Source organism: Telopea speciosissima, chromosome 1 (genome assembly GCF_018873765.1).
Source record: "Telopea speciosissima isolate NSW1024214 ecotype Mountain lineage chromosome 1, Tspe_v1, whole genome shotgun sequence".
NCBI lineage: Eukaryota > Viridiplantae > Streptophyta > Magnoliopsida > Proteales > Proteaceae > Telopea > Telopea speciosissima.
This window is the reverse complement of record NC_057916.1, coordinates 34,490,298-34,515,272: the sequence shown is the minus strand read 5'-3', so window position 1 is coordinate 34,515,272 and position 24,975 is coordinate 34,490,298. Positions and strand designations below refer to the sequence as shown.

At 37.5% G+C, this 24,975-nt stretch overlaps 2 protein-coding genes across 4 annotated transcripts; one reads left to right on the top strand and one right to left on the bottom strand.

Annotated features, from left to right (window-relative positions):
• Positions 1 to 7,651: 7,651 nt before the first annotated feature.
• LOC122664599 (protein LIFEGUARD 2-like) lies at positions 7,652 to 24,910 on the bottom strand. 2 transcript variants are annotated; one of them, XM_043860500.1, is made up of 6 exons: positions 24,596 to 24,910; positions 24,369 to 24,482; positions 21,409 to 21,566; positions 21,070 to 21,280; positions 8,109 to 8,114; positions 7,652 to 7,663 (listed from the first exon to the last, which is right to left on the bottom strand). In XM_043860500.1, exons 1-4 carry the CDS (start codon positions 24,843 to 24,845, stop codon positions 21,074 to 21,076), a joined length of 729 nt encoding a protein of 242 aa, XP_043716435.1. In that variant the 5' UTR covers positions 24,846 to 24,910; the 3' UTR covers positions 7,652 to 7,663; positions 8,109 to 8,114; positions 21,070 to 21,073. The 2 variants fall into 2 exon arrangements, with proteins under 2 accessions (XP_043716435.1, XP_043716427.1); XM_043860492.1 differs by lacking the exons at positions 7,652 to 7,663; positions 8,109 to 8,114 and having other exon boundaries at positions 20,967 to 21,280.
• Positions 13,863 to 17,477, top strand: LOC122664588 (VAN3-binding protein-like). 2 transcript variants are annotated; one of them, XM_043860481.1, is made up of 7 exons: positions 13,863 to 14,244; positions 15,034 to 15,141; positions 15,806 to 16,238; positions 16,355 to 16,579; positions 16,711 to 16,760; positions 16,922 to 16,979; positions 17,251 to 17,477. In XM_043860481.1, exons 1-7 carry the CDS (start codon positions 13,930 to 13,932, stop codon positions 17,466 to 17,468), a joined length of 1,407 nt encoding a protein of 468 aa, XP_043716416.1. In that variant the 5' UTR covers positions 13,863 to 13,929; the 3' UTR covers positions 17,469 to 17,477. The 2 variants fall into 2 exon arrangements, with proteins under 2 accessions (XP_043716416.1, XP_043716406.1); XM_043860471.1 differs by having other exon boundaries at positions 15,031 to 15,141.
• Positions 24,911 to 24,975: the final 65 nt, after the last annotated feature.

The window sequence follows — 24,975 nt, the reverse complement described above, 5'->3', positions numbered from 1 at the left end:
TGATCTCGAAACAAGCTTGGATGGGTCTAAAAAGCGGATACGTCACTGCCAAAGACGGTGTGTTGTGTAAAGCTCGTCGAAACTTTCAAAATGATATATATTTCGACATATGTTTAATTTTGGTCCGATCTTGTTCTGTTACTCGACTGTGGATGTAGCTTCCCATCTTGGGGGTGAAACACGTAAATCCTTTGTGTTGTGCGTTGTGTGTTGTTTCTTCTCTTTCTTATTTTGGTTTTCTCTGTAAATCGCCACTTCTGGACTTTGTTTTCTTAACACTCCCTACCGTTGGATGAGTGGTTGGAGAGGAGTTGAAATTGGAGTCCTGCTATGAAAAATTTCTATTTCTAGTGATTTGTAGGAGATTTTCTTGTCTTTATTGGAATTCCTAGGGAGATTCCCCCTGCTATTCTGGGTATCTAATCCCGCTATTGTAGATCTTTTCCAGCCGTTCAAGCAGGGTGATGCATGTTTCCTATTCCCAGTAAGACGCTAATAGTTAGGGATGTAAATGGATAACCGAAATCCGAATCCGAATTCGCATCCGTATTCGTTTAGGGGCATCCGTATTCGTTTAGAGATATCCGGAAAATAATCCGAATACTCCGATTAAAATCTGTCCGAAAAAAAATCCGAATACTTAATAATAAAAAATTAAGTAAATAATGATTTCAAGGGTTTTTGAAGATTAAATAAGTTCTAGAATATGATGAAAAGAGAATCATGATCTAAGAGATATGGGTTGAGAGTGAATTGTATCCGCTAGGGGGAGGAAGGTCCGGGTTACACAAGGCAGAGATGTAAACGGATGGTCGAAAATCCGAATCCGATCCGCATCCGAATCCGTTTAGAGGTATCCGTATTCGACCAGGGAATATCCGGCTCCGAACACATCCGATCCGTATCCGATCCGTTTACATCCCTACTAATAGTAGGTAGGTGTTTGATGTGGTATTGATTCTTGTTGAGAAAGTTATGACCTGACACAGGAATCCAACTCATCAATTCTCTTTGCGATATGTGCCGTCCACATGTCACCTTGGGAATGGCAAGTTTATTTTACCCGTCTCAACATGTTTGATTCATTTTTATGCATTTTCTAACTTTGATTATTTGGTGTTGGAATGCAATTTCTAGTGGTGCTAAGTGCTGACCATCATATTATCCGTTGAAATTCTTTCATCACTTTTATAATCCCCACTTGGTGGGAAGCTGAGAGAGTCCTGTGGATTGTTGACATAAGATTTTATAATGGAGGAGGATTAACCCGCCAATCTTAGAATTGGGAAGTGGCTAACGATATTATTACTGGGTTTGAACCCTTTTTTATGGTTCACCTCACTCCTCACCCACATGAACATGAACATGAACATGAACATTCATATATCACTCAGTGACTCACTGCCACTCCACTCTGTTGTGATGTAAGCTTAAGCTTGGTATGTATATATATCACATTGTCTGTCCCACCCTGATGTGGTAAGGAGGTAACAAACGGGAGACACTCATCACCATCACTCACACTGTGCTGAACTGATATGTGATAGGGGAAGATGTGGTTATAAGGAAATGCTAATACAATTAGGGCAATTGGTGATGTGGGTACCCTAAATTCATTACTGCTTCTTGACTTCATATGGTGTGGTGGTTAGCTTTGCTCCTATCTGTGATCAATATTTTGCCGTCTCCTACTCGCATTGAGAGTAGTGCTTTAAAAATCAGATCAGCCGATTTGTATCGATATCGGCCGAGGTTGATCTCAATTCCGATTGATCCGAAAACTAGGGTTTAAAGCTTATTGGGATCAATTTTGACCAATGTCTCATCGATTCCGATCTAAACTAGATACTAATTAAGATCCCGATTTCGAGATTTTAATCCTTAATGTAGAGTTATTGTTGAGGATTGATGTCTTATACTTCGGGTTGTTCGGCCGCCTCAAGGACAGTTAAAAGATCGTAAGACTTATTTTTATAATTTATATGAAGATAATTTCAAAAATTACGTCTTTTTGTTTTCCCTTTAAATTGAAGGAACTCCCAACTATCGACCTATTCAGTAAATTCCAAGTGATGGTGATTTCGCTCCTATCCTATACTTAGTTCCATCCTAAATTAATTCCTTTCACTGATTCCATCATATTAGGGTTAAAATGAAATTCTTTATAAATAAAGAGGTGAGAGGAAGAGAGCTTGTAATTCTATTCTCTATTGCTAGTGAAGACATCCTCCTCTTCCAGAAGACATAGGTATCTTATCGAATCATGTATATCTTTACATTGTGATTATTTAATGTGACGATATGTACTATCATTTGAAAATTTTGTGTGTTATACCTAGGGGTGAAATAGGACTAGGGTTTAACCCTAAGTCCTTTTAGCTCAGGCTAGTCAGGTCCAGCCTTGCTTGATTTTGATTGGCCTGGATTCATCTTGGTTGACCCTTTTTTTTGTGCCATTTTATGTCCTCATATGCACTAAAGTTAATGTAAGAAATCATCAACATCATTCTTAAAAATAATCCTAAAAGCTTAAAACCTTAAACATAATATGTAATAATTAATATATGGTAGGGGATCATGTCTGCCCCTGCACCAGTGTAAGGGCCAATGAGAACACACGTGAGGAGTTTGGGAACATCCAACATGATTGAGATTGTTCATTTCATGGGAAGCGAGGCGGCCCTTCGCATGTCTGGGCACAAGCACCATGTAGTCTGACAGTTTTCTTTTTACCTTAACATATAGTTGTATAAAATCAAGGTCAAGATGAACCGGGTCTGACTCAACTGGAGACTTCAACCCAACCATAGATTACAAATTATTTAACACATTGAAGGATGTCAATATTTAATTGTGAGAGTAGAAATTACAAAGAGGATGACAATTGGAGTGAGTCTTTGAACTTAAAGTGGGCCGGGACAAAGGGACAGATACATATGTAGAAATAGGGATAGATGGGATTAGAAGATAAGGGAGTGTTAGTATGGTAGGGTACTAACTAATTAAAGGGGATAGGTTGAATCATAGACTCATTCATAGCTAAGCTGCGTGCGTGTGTGTGATGTTAGGTCGTCATTAAAAGTCGATTTTGTATCGGCTTTAATGATGATAGTGAGATACTTCTGTCCCACCAAACCCATCTCCCTACCCGGCCCATTTCCTTTATTTGTTTATTTTACATCTAATGGATCTTTATAAAAGTTTATTCTCATCGATATTCTTAGTGGCACAAAGCCTAAGCCATACCACCCAATCTCTCATCCAACCTATAATGTTAGTGATGGACCATGGAAATTTAAAATCCCCCCCCCCCCTTTAAAAAATGATGGAAAATATAATATAATAAGCAACCCTTTTCATCAGTTGCCGACACAGTATTTTTCTCTCTCTTGAAGCACTCTCAAAGATGTTATTTCGTTCTCAATTCTGAGTTAACGACATATGAGGATGTTGAAATGGACGTGTGGTAAAATTAAGAATGATCATATTAGAGTTGATTTGGAAGTAATTCTAATTCGTGATAAGTTACGAGAAAATCATTTGAAATGGCATGACATTTTCAACAAAGGCCTTTGAATGTGTTAATTAGGATTAGTAGTTCGAATTTTGAATACGGCAACAACCTTTTGAATTTTGAAATTGTTTAAGATGTTCAAAATTCTTGTAACTACTTTCTCTACTTCTAATATCTAGCACCATATCACTTTGAAATTCCAAAGGTCGTTGCTGTATTCAAAATTCGAATTGGTATTCTTTAACAGAATGCTGCTCTAGTAAAGAGATAACAGCAAACCTAAAATAACCTTAGGAAAAATGGCGAGGAAAAACATCCATGGGTTAGGCATTGTATAAGTATGACTAAAATAACCCTAAAAAAAAATGGTGAGAAAAATATGATATGACTAAAATATTTCTAGGAGGAGTGGTGAGGAAAAACATGCATGGTTTAGGCATTGTATCAAGTATGATTTCAAAAAAAACATGATTGAAGGATAAGGATGTCTATAGCCAACCTAATTTAATTGAGAATTTGGAATAAGGTTGAGTTGTTGTTCTGGACTAACTTGAATGTTAAGAATCACAGAATTTTCTTTCATCGTCTTTTCTTGCCAACCAAAGATACATAGTATTCAATAGAGCCCATGATTTATTTTTACTATCTCTTTCATTTTTGCGTTAACATTAAATTACTGCCACCAGTTCTTAAATTTATCCTTCTGTAGAGAGAGAGAGAGAGAGAGGGGAATCTAGGCTGTCATTCTTTATTTATGCAGTTACAGTTGGAAATTGGGACTTTTGAAACTGGGCTGTAACTGATAGTTAACTCGTGTAGATTGGACAGAATGATGGAAAACAAGGCCCTCTATTAAGTGTTTCAGTAGACTCAGAGTGAATAGATAATGGAGATCTACTTTACCTTCTTTAACTCTTTAATTACCCATTAATACTCGTAGTACAGTGGGAGTGTTAAAAAAACCACAAAAAAAAAAAAAAACCCTGAGAGTTTTTATGGATCATATATAACGATGTAAATGGGTAATCGAAAATTCAAATATGATTCGTATCTATATCTGTTTAAGGATGTCTGTATTCGTTTAGAAATATTTGAGAAAAAATCTGAACATTCCAATAATTACTGTTAATATAACAAAACAATAAAACAAATAAATACTATTTCAAGTCGAACTGATCCATCAAATCGGATTGTATCGGTTAAAGCCCTCTACTACCGGCAAAGACCTCACAAAATTTCTCTTTTGAATTGCCATAAAAAAATATCAAAATCGGGAGCAAACTTCAAAACGGTTACAAGAATACAAAACACACACAACATATATAATTCCATATACGTCAGTCCCTTCATAATTGTGTTTCCATGTCTGTATTCTAATTGAAAAAGATTTGAAACTTTTATTAAGAGTGGAATGAGTATTCAAATGTGTGCTAAGTTTTGGTGGGGTTTTCTTCAAACTTTTAAAATAGCAACAATGTGACATTACCGTTGCCTTAGTATCTTTCCATGGTCTTATGAGATTCGCAATCCATAGATCAGAATATTGTTAAGGATTATATGGGTATTTCAGTAAATTTTTTATATAGGAATTCACTAAAAATCTATAACGAGATTTCTTTCTCTATATTATAAATCTAAAAAAAATATGAAGAACAAACGACTATAACCTTATTCTCCATTGATAGTGAAACAGATCTCATACACATTGTGTTATTGTATTTGTGATTTTCATTCTTCTTTACATTGTATTAGGTTTTCCACAAATACCCAAGGAAACTCGTTGGGGGGGGGGGGTGGCAAAGAAGAAACCAATACCAAATAACAGATTTTGAGAGAGAGAGAGAGAGAGAGAGAGATGTGTGTGTTTTGTAATTTACAAGGATTTTAAAGTTGACGAAGCTTTTGCTCAGAGCCAGAAGACCAGACCAGACGCTAGATGACGACGAGGAGTGACCTGAAGAAGGGCCATGGAAAGAAACGGTCACGGTACTACAGCAGAGGAGAGAGAGAGAGAGAGAGAGAGAAGAGGGACGCAATTGGGACTGGGGGGGGGGGAAAGCCTGGTAAGATTGAGGAAAGGAAAGGGAGTCGCTGATCTCAAAAGAGGGAGATGATGACGTCTCCAAGGCACGCGTAAGGTTACTGAAGCACCTCTCTCTCTCTCTCTCTCTCTCTCTCTCGTCCCAAAAGATGAAGATTGGAGACCCACCAGGACAGGTCAGAGGACCCAGATACAATCTCTGCAATAAAAAAGGAAAAAGAAAGAAGTGACATAAGAAGCGGGTGGTTAAACGCTTAAGAGAAGCGCAAGAAGGAAAGCAGCCAACAAAGAAAACCAAATTCTTGTCAGTAAACAGAAGTGCAGAACAGAGAGGGACAATGGAAATAGTAGGGTGGACTGTGAGAGAGAGAGAGAGAGAGAGCGATTAGGGAATGCGGGAGGGATCAGGGATCAGGGATCGACCCTCCATCTCATCAGATCTCAGATCTCATCAGGTCTCACTCCACTCCGAGTCAATAACCGATGTGGGTGTGTACTTAATAATGGTTTTGTCGGGCTAAGCCGATACAAATATACAAATACCACAGACAATCCCAGAGGAAACACAATCAATCAATCCACTCACCTTCTTTCTCCAGCCCCCTTCACCCTCCCTCCCTCCCTCCCTCTCTCTCTCTGTCTGATCCTACCAACCTGGTCTGCAACTGTGGACCCCTTCAGGTCAGAACTCCTGATAATGGATCAGATCCGACCCACTCACCCACCCTGGGTAAGAGAGGATTTACGAAACCTATATCTGAATCAAAACATCTCTCTCTTTTTTAATTAAAAAAACCAAAAACACCTCTTTCTATATCGTAGCAACCAGTCCATACCGATCAATGGTATTGATCATGTCTGATACTAATACATAATCGATCGATTCGTATCGATCATCTATTAACATAACTGAGACTGATATAGATCAATTGATCTGATACCATTTCCTATAACCGTATCACATTCTTCCTTACATCATTTTCTTTAATAAGAGAAAGAGAGAGAGAGAGAGAGAGAGTATTTTCTTTTTTTAAAATTTAATATGGGAAAGAGATGTCTAAGCCCCTAGAGCCTGCATGTGTGTACTGGCCAATGGGAGTGTGCACGTAAGCATCATTTTAGGTAGGATTTTTGCCTTTCCATGGAAATGATATAATAGTTTCATGTAATTCTATGTCTAGGTATAGGAGCCATGTGGGACATGTACCTAGGTAGCGTTCTTTTCTGCTTTAAATATTTAGGGAAATAGAACACTATCTGATCATACGCTAGGCGTGACGACCACGCCTAGACACATAAATGTCTTGTGGTGCCTGAAATTTCCACCTTTACATGGAGGCAAAGCGATCATTTTCAGACACCCCAAGACGGTGATGTGTCTAGGTGCGTATGACGAGGTAGCATTCTTTCACCCTAATGTTTATATCCAACTAAGGAAAAATATTTTTTAAACCGCAAGACTTCATAATCCTTTTTACACAAATTTTTTTTTCTACAAGTGAAAGGAGTGTAGGATACCCGGGCTTAGAGAACCCTTGCCCGGCCAACTAATTATTATGTAGATATTATTTGTGATAGCTAATTATGAATATGACTATCTAAATTTTGATTATCTACTTACATCCATAGCAATGGAGTCATAAATGTGTCTTGGACCACTCTACATTTTATAATTATTGGTTCTTTTATTTCTTGCTATGTTGTTATTGTTATAGCAAACTCTTGTATATTTTTCCGTAATGTGAATAAACCAAATTAGTGAACTAACAAGTTATTCCCACATAATGAATGTGAGATATATTGATTGATCTACTCTTACAAGAATTTTTACAAGAAGGCTAGCCCATATAATCACTTGTTAGTAGATGAATGATCTTGATTAATTTTAAACATGTTAGAAAATATGATTTTCAATGGTTAATTTACCATCTTTCCTTGTTAAAACCCAAAATTATTTTCACAATATAATAGGCAAAGGCTGCTATTTTGGGATTTTTATTGGCAAACAAACACTTAATTGGTAGCAAATGAATGTAGTACTATTTCAATAGCATTTGCTAATTTTTTCTTTGGATGAACAACATTTCTTAACTTTATAATTTATGCAACTTTGTAAAAGAAAGAAATTTTTTCATCTTGCCGAGGTTGGGAAAGAATTTCTTCATCCACCATGATGTAACCTTATAAATGGTCTCTAGGGTAGTGGGTTAAGATGTTCTCTCTTCACCAATTAACATATCTTCCATGAACAATTAGAATTGTCACATTAACACTCTATTAAATTGACGATAAACAATTCATGATCAAAATATTTCAATAGATGATTGATTCTATGATTGAGATAAACCACATAATTTGACATGTAAATAAATTAAGGGAAATTTACATATACCATCCCTGAGGTTTGACGAAAGGATATTTTCATCCTCTAGTTTTGAAAAATTCTACGTACCCCTGAGGTTTGCAAATGGTAACAAATAAGTCCATTCCGTCAGTTCATGACTAACACCGTTAAAAATTAGAGTTAGTGTTAAAAATTAAACTTGAACTGACAGAATTGCCCTTACAAAAAAAAAAAAAAAAAAAAAAAAAAAAAAAAACACCTGCAACTCTCATCTACCCCAATCGATTTTTGTTGCTGGATCTATTTAGACGAATCCTCTGTTTTTTCCCCTGCTAAATTAGGTTTTTCACCTCTAAACTTAGTTAGTCTTCTTCGAGTTTTACTTCACCTAGGTTAATGTTCTTGTTTTCTGTAAGCAACTTTGTTCGGATTTCTGCTGTTGAGTTCTCTGGTTGTGGTCGAATGTTAGGCTGGTGAAGCACAGTTTTTCACAGACTGGGGTTTATGTCTGTTCAGAGTGTACTGAGTGTTTAAAACTTTGGCTCAAAGCTTTTTGAATTTTTTTCGTATCTGGAATTTCCTCCAGTGGAATTTCTCATTGCAGTTGGTGTTTGTAGTAACTATCTCGCTTCAACGTGATGATTTTCAGGTGTCAGAGCAAAATCTCAGCTTTTTGTTTCAGTATCCAAAAAGCTTATGATTGGGGCTTTTTCTGGTGTTCATTCGATTTCCTTTTTCTGGGGCGTCTTCTCCGGGAAAGGGGTTGCAGAGCTAAGATCCAATCTTCTGTGGTCACCGTTGTTAGAGTCTCCCTCTGTTCCTTCTCTTTCTTTTCTGAACCATCTCGTCGCTCTTCTCATTTTCCTACAGAGCGAATAGATGATAACTCGATGAGGAGAGAAAATGAGAAGGGGAAACCCAAATCGAGTTCTTATTAGGAGCTTTCCTCCATGTTGCAAATTTGCAATAGGGTATAAGGGATCGAACTGATGCAGTACAAGCTTAAAATATAAAGATTAGGATTGTAACTGGGAGAAAAAAGCAGAATATGGGAAACTGTCGGCTGTCAACACCTCGTGAAGGGAACTTACATTAGAAGACAAAAGGATATTTGGGACTTGAAATATCCCTAGTATCGATTGGATCTACGTCTTCTCGGTTAGATGTTCTTAGATTTTAGGGGTTAAGCTTGTAGCGATGGCGGTCATTACTCGTGAATTTGGGTTTGGTGTTCCTTATTATTTTTTTTTTGAAAATTGATTCTCTCTGGGTTTGCAGAGAATAGATTTACAGGGGAAGAGAGAGATTTACAGTGGAGTGCCTCAAGGAGATGGGTTTTGGGTTGCAGGGGATGGTTCTTTAGTTTGCTGTCCCCTCCGGTGGGTTCTCTTCTGCTTCTACAGCCACCGCCACTGGTACCGCTGCTGTTCCCTTCGGACACCATTGCTTTGTACAGGCATTCAAGGAAAGACAGGGAGTGATGGTGAACAAATCAGACTTTAGGGTTAGGGTTTGAGGGTGGAGCAGAGAGTGATGGTGAAGATGGTGATGATTTGGTTCAGGCAAAGAGGTTGAAAGGCATTGGGATGGTTGCAACTCATTTTCCCCAATCGATTTTGGGGACGATGAGTTGCAGGTTTTGTTTTTTTGTTTTTTTGGGTTTTTTTTAGAAGGGCAATTCCATCAGTTCAAGTTTAATTTTTAATAGTATTACTCAGACGGAATGGACTTATTTGTTCCCGTTTGCAAACCTCAGAGGGGTACGCAGAATTTTCCAAAACTGAGGTGAAAATATCCTTTCGTCAAACCTGAGGGGTGGTATGTGTAAATTTAAAAACAAATATATATCCAACTATCAAATAAATTAAATTAGACCATCCAAATGGCACAAAAATGGTGGCTCCATATAACATTTTTTTGGGGGGTATCGATTACATTTGCTATTGTAGTTCATTTGAAAAATTCAATTCTATTTGGGATTGATTAAATAGAAAGTGTTCTCAAATGAAAAAGGAATGAAGTCCATATAAAAGTGGACCATATGATTTTGATGAAGCATCAAATTGAGGCCATATGAATCAAATGAACCATCAATTTTGGCATGTAATATATCCATGGAAATCCCCATCTACTTTAGGATAGAACAAACTATGTTTTAGATAGATAGGAAAAATAATTGATGATGTAAGAAATTGTTCTTGCACATCGACATTCCGGGTACTTTTTCATGCATCAACACACAAAATATGCCATTGGATTGACATTTCCCCCTTCCCCTTTGTTCAAATCACAACTTGATTGTAGGCGACAAATGATTTTTGATTAGGTCCTATAGTATCTTGATCTTGATTACCTATTGTATGTGAACTCCATAAGATTCATTATATTTTGAAAATCAAATAGATGATTAAAAATATATGGGAAATCTGACAATATATAGGCAATAAATTGTTTAAGTTTATTTTACAAAAAAAATTAAAAGTTACATTTATTTTTTTATAAAATAAACTCAGACATTTACTGCCTATATTTGGTAACATTCCTTTGTAATTTTAGTTATCTACTTGTTTTTCAAAATATAATGAATAGGATTGAGTTCAAATTCGATAGGTAATCAAGATACCATAGTACCCATTTATACATACAATTTGAGACTAACTAATATGCCATATGTTAAAAAAAATGAAGAAGGTTAAGTAGGGGTGTAAGTTTGCTTGTCGGCCAGAGCCTGCCCAAAGCCCGAACAAAGTCTAGGCTGGATTTTTCAACCCTAAGGGCGGGTTAGGGTTGCGGCGTAGGCTGAGCCCAACCCCGTGTTAGGTTATGTTTTACCCTTTACAATTTTTTGGTTTAGAGTGTAATTGTGTATTGAACTAACGTTTGACAAAAGTATTTAACATTTTAAGTTTCGGGGTTAAGCGGTAAGATAAAATCTCACAAGAAGCTTTAATTTTTCATAGAATTATGACGCAAAGCTGTATGTGTTCAAGATGCGATACCAAGCATGTGTCTCTTTTTTTTAATGCATATAATCAAGGTCAATCAAGGCCAACCTGGCCTAGCCAAGCTCGATCAGGATCAATCAGGGCTGGGCTAAGATATCTCAACCAGACTTTAGGGCCGACTTGGGCTTGGACTGAGCTAAGAGGACTCCAGGTTGGGCAGGAGTTTTAAAAAACCCGGCCCAACCCTGTTTCACCCCTAAGGTAAAGTACTAATGAGGGATTAAGACATAAAGGAGAGATTGTAAGATTATTTTTACAGCCTACTACATGAAGACATTTCAAGTAATACAGTCCAGAAAGACTACATTACTCATTAAGACATCTTGTATGATAGATACATACGAAAATTTAGAATGCCTAAAGTAAAAGAAGTTTTAAGGAGGATGAAAGTAGGCAAGACATCAGATTCAGATGGGGTTCCACTAAAAGTGTGGAAGAGTTTAAGAATCAACAGTTTATCTTGGCTAAAAGAAGTTTTAAGGGGATGAAAGTAGGCAAAACACCAGGTTCAGATGGGATTCTAATAGAAGTTTTAAGGAGGATGGAAGTAGGCATGACATCAGTTTTAGATGGGGTTCTAATAGAAGTGAGGAAGAGTTTAAGAATCAACAGTTTATTTTGGCTAACTAAGTTTAATAAGATTATGAACACAAGCAAAATGCCAGATGAATGAAGGAGAAACATTGTGGTTCCGATTTATAAACATAAATGTGATAATCAGAGTTACAATAATTCAAAGATATAAAACTAATGAGACATACTATAAAATTATGAGAGTTATTGAAAATCGCATGAGACAAGAAACTAATGTTATGAAAAACCAATTTGGTTTTATATCAAGAAGATCCACAACAAATGATATTTACTTACTTAGGAGAGTTATGAAAAGATTTACAGACTGCAAGAAGGATCTCCACATGATTTTTATTGAACTAAAAAAATTTATAACAGAATCCCTATAGAATTAATCTAACAAGTACTAAAGAAGAAAAACGTTTTAAGTAAATATGTGGACATAATTAAAAATATGTATAATGGTGTGATGATTAATGTAAGAACTATGGGAGATCAAGGTAGTGAATTTCTAATTCAATTGGACTACATCAAGGATCAACTTTAAATCCCTTAATTGTTTGCGTTTATCATGGGTGATTCAACCAGAAATATTCAAGATGAGGTTCCTGGGTATGTGCTTTTTGCTGATGATATTGTTTTAATGAATGAACCAAAAATATGGATTAAATGCCAAGTTGGAGCTATGAAAATCAACTTAGGAATAAAAAGGTTTTAAGGTAAGTAGAATGAATATGGTGTACATGGTGTGTAACTTTAGTTACACTAGGACATGTAATGAAGTGGTGAAAATTGACGAGAGTGAGATCCCGCAAAGTGATTATTTTAGGTATTTGAGATCAATCATACAAAAAAAAAAAAGCAATATACAGAGAATGTTGTTTCACAAAGAATTAAGATATAATGGATGACTAAGAAAACAGAATGTTTGATACTTAAGACAGGTCATATATGTAAAGTAGTTAAGATGAAGATGTTGACATTGGTGTGTGACAAAACTAGTAAAGATTAAGTAAGAAATGATCATGTTGAGTTGGGAATAGTTTCGATACATAATAAGCTACGAAAAAATCACTTAAGGTGACATGACCGTGTTCAACGAAGAACTTTAAATGTTCCAAAGACAGATCTAAAATAACTCTGCAAGAAGTGTTGAGGAAAGACATGCATAGCTTAGGCACTATATCAAATATTATCTCGAACAGAGTTAATTGAAGGATAAATATCCAATAACCGACTCCATTTAATTAGGATAAAGCTGAATTGTTGATGTTGGTATGCCATGTTTTTAATATTAGTGTTACTAACTAATCCATATAACCGACTCCATTTAATTAGGATAAAGCTGAAATCTGAATTGTTGTTATTGATATGCCATTGCTATGTTTTTAATATTGGTGTGACTAACTAACATCCTATGATCAAACAAACCACTGTTTCAACTGTCATAAAATTTTAGTTTTTATCCTTGAAAGGATTGAAGACGACAAGGGAGGCATTCTTGTGGCTAACCTTTAACTCATAAGGTCCTAGTTAGCTGGACTTTCTTGATCACAATTTTGGTATCGGTGACCATATCTATCATCGTCGATATTAATATTGATATGATATTGATCGGATCCTATAATATTGATATTTAACATGAATAATATCGATACATATCAAGATCGATATACTGATACAATTCCATAGTTAGAACCATGTTTTGAAATCTGCACATTTTTTAACTAACGTTGTAGAAAAGCAAAAGATTAAAATCCTCTCCAATGATGCATCTGCTAATGTGGGCGCTAAATCTCGAAATCTGGTAGATGTTACATCCAACAGTGCCGAAGTTGATCGATTGACCTAGGTTTTTTTTTATGTCTTCTCAAGTTTGACACCGTTGGATATACCATCTATGAGGAGTTAAACTCCGATGCCCGCAATGCATCGTACTAACACCGGAGAGGATTTTGGTATGATACTTGAAAAGGGTATTTTGGATAATTTTAGAAAAAGGAAGGAGGAAACTCACAAGAGTAGCTCCTGGAGAGAGAGAGAGAGAGAGAGAGAGAGAGAGAGAGAGACGTCTGAACTCTGAAGTTGTTCTACCAGTGAAAGTGGATTTTTTCTCTTTACCCCCCAAAAAAAGTGGATTTTTTCTCTGATTTTAAAAAAAAAAAAATAAAAATTTAATGGGCCTTTAATAAATGGTAAGGCTTATGGGTTCGAACTTACAATCTTACTTGGAACACTCAAATTAATGTTTGTTCCTTGTGCTTTCCGCTATAAAAACACCATTCTCTCTCTCTCTCTCTCTCTCTCAAATTAATGATTTAATCCTTTCTGTTCTTTCAGAATTCCCCTTCTTATCCTGCGCACTCTTCTTCTTCTTCTTCTCCCCACTTATAAAGTCACACACATTTATATATAAGATTAGTGAGACAACAATAGTTTTAAGTAAGCTTCCATGGATGATTCCATAGGTGACAGATGGAGACCTGAATCCGTCCCCGTCGTTGGGTTCCAACCTCCCGAGACCCCACGAGAGCCCATGGAGTTTCTCTCACGCTCATGGAGTGTCTCTGCTCTAGAAGTCTCCAAAGCTCTTTCCCCTCCTTCCATGCTCTCCAAGACTGCCAGCGGTGTTGGTTCTATACCTGAAGATATCTCTGGCGAGGCTGAAGATTCTGCTGCTGTTGCCGGAAACCCTTTTTCTTTTGCTTCTTCTACAACTTCCCAGCTTGTCATGGAGAGGATAATGTCTCAGTGTCAGTCTCAGTCGGTAAGTTATGATCATATATATATATACACACACAGAAGGAATGTCAAGGAAAAATGTTGCTTCTCCGCTAAGTCTCAACTTTGATCTTACTTTCATATCTTTAACCCCTTCATTCTCGCATCGGGCTTTCTTTTCTCTTTTCTTTTTGTCTTGATTACAACATTGATTACTGAGCTTTATAGCGTTTCTGTTTCCTGTCTTAGCTTGCCCGGAATGACTTCTTAGCTATAATGACTGAAGTTTAGTGGGCTCTACATGTTTGAGTTCCATTTTCTCAAGGATACGTTTCCGCAGGAAATCGGTTCTTTGTCTTGATTCTACCAGCTACCTCTGTGGCTCTGTTTTGTTTCTTCCTCTGTTTCTAGTGTTTATGTCCCCAAATGTGGTTTTGAGAAGCGTATTCCCTGCAAATACCAGAATGGGGCTGCTTAATCAGATTTACTGTATCCCATCCTCGAGTAATCCAATCTTGTGCTTTCTTAATTTTTGTTCTCCAGCTGTTTCAAGCTTTGTTCTCTTTCAAGAATCGTATAAAAAAATAGAAAAAAAATAATTGTTTGTGCCTTATTTTATTCTCTTCGGCAATGTGCTTCTCTGAAATCTGTAGTAAATCGGCAGGAGCCTTTTTCGTTTTTTAAATTCTCTGTTTTATATATTTATTTTTGTTTCCATTTTCGAGGTTTGTGTTCGAAATTGAAAATAGTTGAGTAGATGAAATATCTCTGTTTGTAATTTGTAAATTAAGCTCTAATGGTTTCTGGGTATTTCGCCTGTGTTGACCTGCAGCAGGAAGTGTCACCGCTTACATCGGGAAGGCTTTCTCACAGTAGCGGACCTTTGAACGGCTCGCTGACGGATAGCCCACCAGTCTCTCCATCTGATATCGACGATCTTAAGGTCCGTTGTCTCTTTCTTTTCACTCTTAGTTACTATCTGAATCTATCTGACGCTTTTTACTATAAATTGTTCTCCCCAAGGCGCGAGCACTGAAGACAACGCGACCAATGTCGCAGCTTTCGTCTGCCACCACCCTCTCTCTCGTCTCTGCTCTTCAATGTGACCACTCACTTTTTTCTGTACAGAAGACGTGAAATTTAAGAAAACTCTTAAGCTCTCCTGATTAAACTATTCCCTGTTCTGGTCTTGGGCTCTGTTTGAATCAAATGTTACCGTCCCAAACATACTTTGAGAGACCCTTTTGCCCCTCCATGATCCCAAAATAGCCATTGCTCATCCTTTGGGAAAGCGATGTCTTGTTTTCTTCCTGTTGCTAGCTCAGAGTTGCAGAAAAATTTATTAAGAATGCATCAATTCTATTCATAGAATTTCCAGTTAGTTTTCATTTTCATGGTTTGTTACTTTATTACTTGTTTTGGTTCGGCGAAGTGATCCAACATTGATTTCGCAGAATGGGCTTAGGTTCTCTGTTTTCCTCTTTCTTTAATGCGAAGAACACGAAAGTCAATTCGATAGGGTGGAAGAGGCAGTGCTATACTACTATATGAACGGTAGATGTGTTTTAGTTTTTGATAATCATGTACTGTTCCTTCTGTATTTGCAGTACTGTCGCTTGAACAACACTGTAAACACCCAGTACAGAGGAGTTGCAGTTGGAGGTGGAGGTGGAGGCGGAGGAGGCGGTGGCGGAGGTAAGACCGTCGGGAGATGGTTGAAGGACAGAAGGGAGAAGAAGAAAGAAGAAACCCGAGCGCACAATGCACAGCTCCATGCTGCAGTTTCAGTTGCTGGCGTTGCTTCCGCTGTAGCAGCTATTGCTGCAGCTACAGCTGCCTCTTCAAGTTCATGTAAGGATGAGCAGATGGCAAAGACGGACATGGCTGTGGCATCTGCTGCCACATTAGTGGCCGCACAATGCGTGGAGGCTGCAGAAGCAATGGGGGCAGAGCGTGAGCACCTCGCATCTGTCATTAGCTCCGCTGTTAATGTAAGATCGCCTGGGGATATCATGACTTTAACTGCCGCAGCTGCAACTGGTAAGCTCGTTTGTTTTAGTTTCTTAATTACATTGTGATGAACCCTTTTTGTGGAATACCAGTGGTGGGTCACTGAATCATTAATTGTGGATAACGAAATTGAATTGCGTCGGCAGCTCTACGTGGGGCAGCGACATTGAAGGCCAGAGCTCTCAAAGAAGTATGGAACATAGCTGCAGTGATACCGGTAGAGAGAGGGATGGGTATGGGTGGTAACAATAATAACTGTCATCCTAACGGTAATTACAGTGGAGAGCTTGTACCTGAGGATAATTTCCTGGGCATCTGCAGTCGAGAATTCCTCGCCAAAGGCTGTGAACTCCTTAAGCGAACCCGTAAAGGTCTCTTCTTACAAATCCTTCCATAGTTCTAAATTTTTTGTAAAAAGATAAGATTTTGGATCTTTACGTTGCTGTTTGGTGTGTAATTTTGAATGCATTTAATTGAAGATGTTTGGTATTAATGGTGTTAGGTGATCTTCATTGGAAAATTGTATCTGTTTACATCAATCGGATGGGTCAGGTTTGTCTTTCTCGCCCATCCTCTGTTTCCTTGGCTCGTATAGCAAAAAAATGAATGAATGATTGAACCAGAAGAAACAGCTTTTCTTTTACTCACCACTTCCACTTGGGTGTTTGAATTTGACACTATTTGAAACAAATTGAATCTTATTTCCTCTTCAGGTGATGGTGAAGATGAAGAGTAGACATGTTGCTGGGACCATTACAAAAAAGAAAAAAAGTAAGTCTCTATCATCCCTTCCTTTTTGTCTCTCTTCCTCAAAAAATGGGGCTAACCTAGAAACCTAGTGTGAATGTGGGAAGGAAGGACAATGTCTTACTTGAATCCTCGGGATCTGATAAAGGATTCAAAGCACTACTAAAGTGCAAAAAGAAAAAGAGATGGGTCTGATCATTGAGACTTCTTTTATCTTTAATATAATCAGATTAGATTTGGTTTTATTATCTAATTCAGAAGAAATCTCTTCTTTTGAGTTTGTTTTGTATTGCAGATGTGGTGATAGAGGTATGCAAAGACATTCCTTCATGGCCAGGGCGGCATTTGTTGCAGGGTGGGGAAGAGCGCCGTTACTTTGGGCTAAGAACACAGATGCGTGGGGTAATTGAGTTTGAGTGCAGGAACCAACGTGAGTATGAAGTATGGACCCAAGGTGTCTCAAGGCTCCTATCCATTGTTGCTGAACAAAGGAATAGCAGACATAAGAAGTGAGAGATGTTGGTGGATGGGCCCTCATTGTTAGTTGTTACTACTGTTGTACAGATAAAAAAGTGAAAGTAGGAGAGATGATTAGGAGAAGGGTTTCCTTTTTAACTTGGAGGGAATAATTTGGGTTCTTTCTGTTTCTGGGCAAAGGTGGAAGGAGTAGCTTCAATTAAGAGAATGAAGTCATGTGTTTCAGCTCAGAACTTGCTGCAAAGGAAAAAAGAATCTTGGACTTAGTTGCAGTCAAAAAGTGGGAGAACCATTTTGGGTTTATTTGTTAACTTTAGTTTTATTACTTGCTCTATCTATGTATTGTATATCCATGTGGCATTTGCTTTCTCACTCCCTTTTGGTTTGTTTAATGGTTTTCAGTGAAGTGGAAGCATTCTTTTCAATTGGTCTTTAGATTTAAAAAAAGAAAGCAATGCCATTGAAGCCGTTTGGTTCCCTTTTTTCTCCAATTCCTGTTGTGTGTTTCTTGTTTCCTCTCTGTTTTAATCATTGAAAGCCCAACTAGGATAATTCTCAGTTTGAACTAATCTTCTTTTATCCAATTCTCAGTCGATTCCTATTCAGCTGGAATTGGTTGGGAATCAATTGGAAATTAGTCAGAATTGGTTTGAACATGAATTTTTTTTTAGGTTATCTTATGTAACTGTCCAATGGGACTTTTACAGTCCAATTGGTTGGAAATCGATTGGAAATTGATCAGAATTGGCTTGAACTTTAGAAAAAAGTTGTTCAAAAATAAATGTTGTTGAAAGTAATGACTTTTTTTTAGGTCTATCTTATCTAACTGTCCAATGAGATTTTTACTGTCCGATTGAAAATTGGTCAGAATTGGCTTGAGCTTTAGAAAGAAGTAATTCAAAAATAAATGTGGCTGAAAGTATGACTTTATTTTCACCCACAATCCTAGGGTTCCCTCCTAGGGTTTTTGTGTGTTCCAAAATACCCTCCCGATACCCTTTCCCACCCTCTCTTGCCCCATGGTGCATGAGATCCCATTCAGTGTGGGTGGAGAGAAACTCAGTCTTTTGTTTTTTTTTGGTCTATCTTATTTGTCTTATGGGATTTTAACTACACCTATCGGGGGAGGAGGGGGTGCCTTACGACACAAATGGGAAACATGAGAGTCAGTCCCACGACTTCCATGAGGCATGCACTCTACTAAGCAGTTGTTTAGTTGAAAGCATTGACTGAAAACATAAAAAAATTTGTCTGTCATATGGTGTAAGATTGGAAGGGACTAGTGAGGAGTCTTAGAATGCGGTGGATCCTAGGAAATGGCGAGAAGAGTATGGATAGGAGTGTCAAAACCTAGCCTGAACCGATAAAACATATTGAAATCGATAGAAAAAACTTGGACTGAACCAAACTGACCATTATTGGATTGGTTTTGGAGTGAGGTAGGACATGATCGGCTGAAAATTGGACCGCACTGAACCGATTGATATCCAAATTGACAACTAAACCAAATGCAATCAATAAAAAAATCTTTGAGTATGAAGTTATAAATAGGTGAATTGATTGTCCATTAATTTCAATATTAGTGAGAAATTTCTAGTCATAAGGGGAGTTGTTATAAATCAATGAGTACGAGGTTATGAATAGAAAAATTGATATGTAACAATGCTTCCATTGGTCTCCTTGTTCAGTATACAAAATTAGTTCTCCCATTGACCTTCTTGTTCAGTATACAAAATTAGTTGGACATTTAAATAAAGGGTTCTTTATAAATGCCTCCCTCAAAATGCCCATTTGTCCAAATGCCCCCTACAACTTTTCTAATTGCAAACTCTCTCCTACTTTCAAAATTGTGTAGCACTTTGGCCCAATCCGTTAGTCTGGGACGTTAGAGGTTAGTTTCAGGGAATCTAATAACCAAAATGCCTTTATGAAAAAAACCAACTAAAATTAAAGAGTAAAGTTACCAAATTACCCTCATCTTCCCCAAATAGTTTAGGTTTGAAACTGAAACCCTAAACCTAAATGACTCCAAACCTCTCTGAAATCCAATCTTCTTCAACACTTTGTACATTTTCAAAGTTATTAATGATGAAAGATGGTGTACATTTTCAAAGTTAATAACCCCAAGAATCAACACTTCACAATTAAGAGGCCATGAGTTTTAACTCTCTTTCAGGCCTACCTATCATAAAAAATTGGTTATTATTGGACTAACCAATGATCTAATGTTAAAACAGTGCCAAGCCCACCCGCCCTGAACCTGACAGGGCTGGGCCTGAGCCCTAGGACCCTGGATGGGCCTCAGTTTTCAAAAACCCTAACCAGCCCAACCGTGTTGCACCCCCTATTGAAAACGAACAAGCGAACATATGGAAAGAATTGAGAGAACTAATTCAAAATAAAATATGGTGTTAACAAGCAATAACTGGAAACCTAAAGAAGTAAGAGTTCGCTTGTCATATGGTGTAAGATTGGAAGGGACCAATGAGAAGTCTATGACAAGAAATAGGCAAGAATGTGGTGGATCTTAGGAAATGGAGAGTAATTCAGAGTATGGACACTTGGTTAGAGATTGCCAAACTATGTGATCTTTTTCTAAACCTCCATCTGATCTCCATCAACAAGGAACGCAAGATTAAAGACTGCCTCCATTGAAGGAAGGATTCAGTTGGAACCTTTCTTTCATTTGCAAGGAGAAGATTGAATGAAGTGCGAATCCACCAGAAATATGCAGATTTCATTCAATTACTACATCTGAGCCAGGTCCTTGATCAAGGGGAAGATAAGTGGTAATAATAGTGCCTAACTAATTCTAGTGGAGTCTGTTAGATCAGACTAATTGGCCGAGCCAAATCCAAATTTAGGCTGCTTTGAATTGGCCTCTCCGTACAAATTTTTCGACGGTTCTGACCGATCCTAGCTTATTTCGTCGGTATATTCTGGGCCAATTCCGTCAGGCTGATTCAGGGTTTTAACCCGCTGGTTAGATCCCATTGCACTGATTTGGCAGCTAGTCAAATGCAAGTATGCAACCGTCAAGAGTTAGAAGACAGGTTTGGTGTTAGTTGGTACCCCCCTATAGTTTAGTAATTTGCTTGGACATAAGCTAAATGACACAGGTTACCACCTGCCTAATACCTGTTTGATGTAAAAATTATTCCTGCAACTCTGCCAAATGCAAGATAGTGTCAGCAGTTTGGTTAATTTTCTTTGATCTGTTCCAAGAGAAGAAAAAGAACATTAATCTACAAATTAAAAGAATCGGCTTCTCTGGATCATGAAAGATTTTGGCAACCACTTCCATTATATTCTAGAAGAAGTTAAGGAACTCCAATTATTGCAAAATGGGCTTTGATCATATATTGCAACACATGTAACTTTCTTGTTAAACAATTCTTTTCTTCTCGTTTCTTCTTTCATTGCTGGGGTGGGGAATATTTAAGGTATACGATACCAGTTGAACACTGATGCAAGTTACTGTTCAATCTGAGTTGCACAAATGGCTACATCAGATTTAGAACTAAAGAGTTGTAACATCTAAAAATGGATTTACAAGCTTGATTAATGATTACTTACATTTTATATCATTTAAAAAGAAAAATTACACTTGTAAAATTTCGTCCCACCCAAAAAAGAGATGTCTAACTGTCTACAGCCCTGAAGAGAGTAAGCAGGGAGAGGAAAAGGTTGATGACATCCAGATAGAGAGATACTGCAGCCCAAATGTACTCGTCGTAAGAATAGCGTTTGATCAAATTGTCAGTGTCGTAAACGATGTACCCACAGAATATAATGGATGCCAAAGCCCCATATATCATAACTGAAAGTTTTCCCAAGGGGAAAAGTATCTGCAAGACCAGAAACAAGAAGCTTTAATTCCATAAACAGGTGAGGGAAATGGATCTCTCCACCTCCACTCCAATAAGAAGCATAAATAATATCATCCTTTGAGCCTATAGTCTGAAATCACACTTACCTGTATTAAAGCGAAAACCATAAGAACTAAGATTGCCCCAAATAAGAAAGGTCCAAGGAAGCTGAAATCATGCCCTCTCCTTGCTGCCCAGAATGTGTAGAGAGTAAGGCTCACTACCACAACAGATGTTAGAATCACAGATTCCAAAATAACCTTCCCTGTGACAGTGAAAACATTGGGGTTAGTTTTTGTTGCAGTTCAGAGTATAGACAAATATGCTAATCCAAGTAAGGAAGGTAATCAAAAAATCATAAACTGATGTTGCAATTTCAACCAATGCTTTGATAAAACATGATATAGATTGGTCTGGTGACAAGCTTCGAATCCAAACTTCATCATATAACTCCCCTTGGAATCTTACTAGTTTCCCCTACATGTTTTCGGCCATTCAAGCATTCCTCAGCAGCCTGATTTTCAAAGTTTCTTCTTCCCTTATTCTAATCTAGTTTTATTTCACCGCGTGATCAACTTCCTCAGGGCTGAAACTTGACATGTAAGTAGGCCATGCTTGGCCTTACTTGACCACAAGATTTTCCCCAATCGGATCTGGCCAAGTGTCTTCTGGTATTATGGCTATACAGGAAGGCTATCTTAAGTAGGAAACCAATCCACATGCTAACAGTAATTATGGTTGACATAGCAGCCCGCGAGGGACAATCCACTTAAATATGTTTAAACATGTATAGAGTAGGAGTGAGAATCCGAAATTCTAAGGCTGTGTTTGGTATGCATTCTTAGAATAGATTCTGGGTCTGGAACGTATTTTGAAGTGAGAAAATAGAAAAAAATTTGGCTTTCGGAATGTGTTCTAGACTCACAATCTATTCCAAGAATGCATACAACTCAGGCATGCATTCATAATGCACATTTGACTTAAATGTCATGTATTAGAGACAAAATTAGTAGTTATAATTGATCTATTTCAGATGCAAGGCTATTATATCATGCACTCGTCGACTCCACTACCATTTATATTACAAATAGAACTACTCTACTAGAATTCAACAGTAGTAAATCTCACAAATAGCAACATGGAATTTTTTTTTTTCTTCAAACCCTCTAATTACGATAGGTCATTTATTGTCTGTTTAACACCAAGGTATCGATACTTATATATCCGCAACCCTCCCCCCCCCCCTCCCAAAAAAAAAATGAACTTAAAAAACCTTTTTCTAAGGACATTAGGTTCTGGATTGCTATAGGCAATTTGGTTGGCACTCAACCTTTTCACCACAGTGCCCATGTAAACCTAAAAGCATATTGTCCATATATAAATATATATATATATATATATATAAAATAAAAAAAATGAAACAAAATAAAATTCATCATGTGTAGAAAAACATGGGAAAAATTGTACACATGGCGGCTGTATTGACATGGCAAGACACCAAATTTGATATTGGAGCAATCTAATGCCTAACTATAGAATTGACGAATCAACCCTTTGTGCAGGCCACTAAGGGGAAATGCTTCCTTAACTTTCGGTAGGCTGTGTCAGGTTACAAGTCAAAGGAAGGGAAAGAATGGTAAATGGATTTACAAAAGAAAAAGGAACTTTTATAATAATCACTGTTATTGTGTTTTAGATGTAATCTTTGGTTTACCTTTCCAAATCAATGGGATTTGGTTGCAAATTAAAATTTAATAACCAAATTTAGAACATTTTGGAGTTAGTTACCCAATCATGTTAATTAATGCTCAGAAAAGTTTTCATTTAGTATTTATTTGATTTCACTTCCTCAAAATTAATTTCCATAGCAACCATACTGAGCCTTTAATTATTCTTCCTTATATTACATAGGTCAATAAGCAAGTCAATGGCAAGGGAACCTAAATGGAAGTCATGTGAATCAACTTAGGAGTAAAATAAACAATAGTACAGAGGAAGTTGAAGGAGAACACTGAAACTGCAGTAATATCAACTCATTATACTAAGCAAGACATAGAAAGAACCAGAAAAAAGGGCATCCTTCAAGCAAGAAAAGTACAGGAATGTTAAAATGAGTGTCTGGTCATGTCCAAACCCAAATCTGAAAAATGTAAAGACACATAAAATCTGCAATAACGAGCCACCGGTTTTGAGATTCCAGCTTCGCTAACTGATTTATTAACAGAAATTAATATTATAATAATTTCATCAATAAGACAGATTTTTCTAGTGAACCAGATGATGTTAAGATTATAGACGAGTAAGCGGCAAAGCCAAATCATTAGTTCTCCATTTCTTGTCGCTGCAACACTAGAAGGAACTAGCTAGCTCTTGTTTAAATCAAGGATTTAGTTTCTCTTCATCCACAGGTGATTTGATGCTATCATTGGATTCTGGAAGAGCAATTGTCATCATTAACACCCGTCCCTGTTGATTAACGTCTGGAATATCCTTCTCCAGTCCAATCAGGGGGTCAGATCCTGTGGTTGAAGAGATTGTCTCTTCACCATGTTTAAGCATAACTCAAGTCCTAAAATCAATATGGGATAAAGTTCTCTGCACTGAGGGCGCAGGGTGGGCCCAGACACATGGGGATGGACAAAATGACCAGCCCACCCCCGCATGAATGACACAAACCCCACCCCTGTCCCGGCCGATGTGTCTGGGCGCCCACAGAGAACGTGCGCCCAATCAATACATTTCACATTACTTCTCTTACTCAATTTCCTAATTCGCTAGTGTCAAAATGAAATTCAATACCAAGAGAAACCAAACCAGGTTTGAAAACACAAAACCCAGATAAGGCTCTAATATTAAACTCTCCGGTCTTGGGGTTTCTCCATTAAATAACAAGAAAGCTGCCAACACCTAATACATATAACCGTTCTTTCTTCTTCTTCTTCTTCCCTTACAAACAAGAAAACATAAATTGGAGGTTCATGTCCCTCACAAACTTAAACTACATCGAGGATTCTAGATAGTCAAGCTAATTACACAGATTAAAAAATATAGGGTTTATATTACTTACCGCTTGTGAATGCACAAGTCAATCCAACGGAGAACGCAAGCGTTGTGGTAAACAATCCAAGAAGTAACATGTTCACCGGATGTCGCTGGTGGTAATAATAAAGAGGGCACAAGACTGCAACAATTCAACATAGCATAAAAGAAAGAATAATTAGATTAAATTCAGAATAAAAATAAATAAAACCTAACAAGATTTCCAATTTACAGAATTCGGAAGAGAAGTCATACTTATGAAAGGCATAATAATAAGAACAATGTAAAGCGCCAATCCGGCAGTCGTGCTGACAAAGAATTGTGAGATTGGATGGAAAGTAACGACGACGGCCGCCACGACAACGGTGAGAAGCAACTGAAGGGTGAGGATGGAATAGACCTTACGAATGAAGGCCCATCGGAGTTCTGGACTCTCCAACATCATAGGATACAGTTGCCGGGATCCGGACTCTACGTCGTCTTTCCGGTAGGGCTGATTCCACATCGTTGCAGAAACTTAGGGTTTCTCTCCTTTACGGTTGTCGCAGAGAAAAGAAAAACACAGTTAGACAGAAAGCGAGACGAGCAGAAAAATTAGGGTTTTCTTTGTGGTTGTGTGTGAATAAGGTTTTGGA

What these genes read in the sequence shown, in the direction of transcription:
- LOC122664588 (XM_043860471.1), top strand. Translation starts at nt 13,930, where the DNA reads ATGGATGATTCCATAGGTGACAGATGGAGACCTGAATCCGTCCCCGTC. An exon ending in AACTGCCGCAGCTGCAACTG is followed by an intron (nt 16,239 to 16,354) that starts GTAAGCTCGTTT and finishes TTGCGTCGGCAG; the next exon opens with CTCTACGTGGGGCAGCGACA. An exon ending in CCTTAAGCGAACCCGTAAAG is followed by an intron (nt 16,580 to 16,710) that starts GTCTCTTCTTAC and finishes TAATGGTGTTAG; the next exon opens with GTGATCTTCATTGGAAAATT.
- LOC122664599 (XM_043860500.1), bottom strand. Translation starts at nt 24,845, where the DNA reads ATGTGGAATCAGCCCTACCGGAAAGACGACGTAGAGTCCGGATCCCGG. An exon ending in TATTATTATGCCTTTCATAA is followed by an intron (nt 24,483 to 24,595) that starts GTATGACTTCTC and finishes GAATTGTTGCAG; the next exon opens with TCTTGTGCCCTCTTTATTAT. An exon ending in TGGTTTTCGCTTTAATACAG is followed by an intron (nt 21,281 to 21,408) that starts GTAAGTGTGATT and finishes CTGGTCTTGCAG; the next exon opens with ATACTTTTCCCCTTGGGAAA.